General features: G+C 41.6%; 1 protein-coding gene across 1 annotated transcript in view; it reads left to right on the top strand.

Moving 5' to 3' along the window:
- ST5 (suppression of tumorigenicity 5) overlaps positions 1–1,778 on the top strand; it is a 159,783-nt gene extending 158,005 nt beyond the window's left edge. Inside the window, 2 exon segments of the mRNA XM_008644869.2 lie at positions 21–107; positions 524–1,778. Of these exon segments, the coding sequence (XP_008643091.1) occupies positions 21–107; positions 524–558 (122 nt within the window). The 3' untranslated portion in view covers positions 559–1,778.
- Positions 1,779–2,918: the final 1,140 nt, after the last annotated feature.

Genomic DNA, 2,918 nt, shown 5'->3' with positions numbered 1-2,918 from the left:
CCTGTCTCCCTCTGCCACAGGGCTCTTCGAGCAGAGGGTGGAACAGTATTTGGAAGAGCTCCCGGACACGGAACAAAGTGGAGTAAACAAGTTCCTGCGAGGCCTCGGTGAGGAAAACCTTTAGAAGTATTTCTGAAATGAGTTTTCATGGTGGTGGTGGGTTTTGATTTTTTTTTTTTTGTTGGGTTTTTTTTTTTGTTGGGTTATTAGTGAAATAAGGTAGTCAAGCAGTTTCAGCATGATAGGAAATACAAAAATGAAAAAATGAAAACATAGTTAAAGGTGATAAAACCAGATTTAGTTACGATCCTTGTTAACACTTTCATTTTCACTTGCGGATGGGGGAACCATAATCGAGGAGTGGAACAGGAAGGGTCTGAGCAGTTGGTGTTCTGTAACTCCGCTCTCCCTGCTGGTGCCGAGTAGAAGAGTTACCCCACAGCAATTCCAAGTTAGACCCATTTGCTGTCACTTTTGATTGACTTTTGGTATATGCTAGAGACTGACGGTGTGCTTCCTTTAGGTAACAAGATGAAGTTCCTTCACAAGAAGAACTAGCTCCTTCCTGCCCCCAGCCCAAAGACTGTTTAATGGCACTGCGTGAGACACCTGCAGCGTTCCAGAGTGCGGAGAGGGAGGAGAGCGGAGCGAGCTGAGGGCAGCTCCAGGCGGTGACTGATGCTGTCGGACAGTGTGCCATGTGATGGCTCCTCCATGTACTTGGGTAGAGTTTGTACATAATGTGCTGTAAGCTTTTGTAACTGATTTTGTAATGAGCGAGAAAACTGTGGTAAATATTTGTATATTCCTGAGAATAACAGGTGCTTGTTTTTTTCTTTAGTATGAGTTGAGTTATGCTTGGTGCAAAAATGAGTAGCTGATAATGTGCAGCTGACTGTCTCAGCAAAACCACTGACTTCAAGGGATGTTTGATGCCTGAACACTGCAGGGTGAATGAGCTTGGGTACGTGGGAGAGGTTGTACGCACGGGGCCGCCCTGGTGCGGCACAGGCGCTTGTCTGTTTGTTTGTTTCCTTCTAATTAATTTTAAAAGAGAAATACAAAGTAACTTGATAATAAGGTACTTGGTTCACATTGCAAAACCTCCACTAGGTTTGAACTCTGGTCAGTAAACTCCTTGTAACCCATTCTGCACTAAGACTGCTAAGCCTGGGGAGATCTCAGCTCTCTGACATGCAAGCTGCAGCGAGTAGGTACAGTACAGCCTTTCCTAATGTATGTATGTATGGATCCTAATAAACTCTGTAAATAGACCTATTTGTTTATATTCATTGCACACCTCTGCAGTTCCTCATGTGGAGCAGGTACAAACCCAGCAACTTGCCTGTGATTTTTAAATGAATTTCTAATTAAAATGTAAAGTGGTTATTACGAACCTGTCTTTTGGTAGGTTTGCTATTTCATGGCATGTAGTTTGGGTTTTCTTCAATGTTTTTCACTGGGGCTAAGACAAGGCATTTTATATGCCTTTTCAAAAAATTTTATCCAGCAGAAGCATCTATTAAAACACTTTTTTCATGTGTTAGCAGCGAATAATTTTATCATATCACAGATACTGCTCTTGAGCTATAGTATTTTCAGGTTGGCTTTGTGTTGTGCATGGTGCTCAAGTGTCACATTCATCCTTGATCTGGAAACAGAACTCCTGTTGAGGTTCTGTAAGTTTTCCCATAGTCTGAAGAAGAAAATATAAAATGCTTCAATATGTTGCAAGTCTGACAGATAATAAAAATTAGCTAAAGCCGCTTACCTTTAAAGGAAACCCACCACGCTTTGTGTTTCGGCATTCGCAGCGATTGCTGTAGTTAGATCGACTTTGAGGCTTGCGCAATTCCTAACCTGACAGTGGTTCTGGTTTGCTATCAGCCTCATAGAGCAAATTTGAGGGGCTATTCACTAAAAAGGTGAAGTCGTTTCCTTTTTCAATTATCTCCCTCACACTCGAAAATACACAAAAGCTTTTTAAATGCACATGAAACGTCTGTAAAATACCAGGTGCTTTTGATTCAGGGGAAATGTCATCACAACTGGTAACTCCCATTAGTTTTACTCTCTAATGTCACTTGTATAGGTGGCTTCTGGCCTTTTTATAAACAACAGCTGCTAGTAAATGTAGGGGGACATACTTATTCCTCTGAAGAAAATGATGGATAAAACTATCAGGATGTTCTGTGGAATTACTGCAAAGGCAAGACAAAGCCATGGAATGCTGATGTACAATAATGTGGCACTGTAAAACCCATCTCCTGTGCCAAAGCTGTTTTCCTCCATTTGCAATTTAAAAATTTAGGGAGAAAGCTTTTAAACATTGTATTATCCATCAACTGTTCCCGCTTTTGTAATGTGAATCAGAGGATACTACTAGACAAGGTGAGATCATGTCCCAAAAAGACTGTAGGTGCCTCCTTGATCCTCACACTGCAGCTGTATAAAACAGCCCTTGTGTTACCTTGGAGGTCTGTGTCTGAAAGGATCAGATGAACAAAAACCAAGGAGTGCATTATTTTCCCTACTAAATTCGTTGTTAAAACTAATGGTGTTCCTGAGCATGGAACACTGTAAGTGCACCAGGGAAATCCTGAAGAAAAATAAATCCAGTGCAGAGGCCTGTGTTTAAAATTGGTAAAGTTTTGTTTAAAATCTTAACAGTACAAAATCCATTAAAAAAACCCCTAGGAACCAAGCTTAAGAAACAGTAACACTCCAGGAATTCACATTCCAGTGTGGCAAATAATTGTGTTTAAGGACGTAGTTTTCATTTTCCCATTGTTACGGATGTTTAATAAAGTGACCAAACTTGCAAGTGTTCCTAAATTCTGGTCGAAATGCTGCTTTTCCGCGGCGGGAACAGGCGAGGAGCTGTGCCCGGCTGTGGGCGGAGCACGCACCGCCCCTCA

The sequence above is a fragment of the Corvus brachyrhynchos genome, unplaced genomic scaffold, assembly GCF_000691975.1.
Source record: "Corvus brachyrhynchos isolate BGI_N302 unplaced genomic scaffold, ASM69197v1 scaffold542, whole genome shotgun sequence".
Taxonomy (NCBI): domain Eukaryota; kingdom Metazoa; phylum Chordata; class Aves; order Passeriformes; family Corvidae; genus Corvus; species Corvus brachyrhynchos.
The sequence above is the reverse complement of the archived record's forward strand: the minus strand, read 5'-3'. Positions and strand labels throughout refer to the sequence as shown.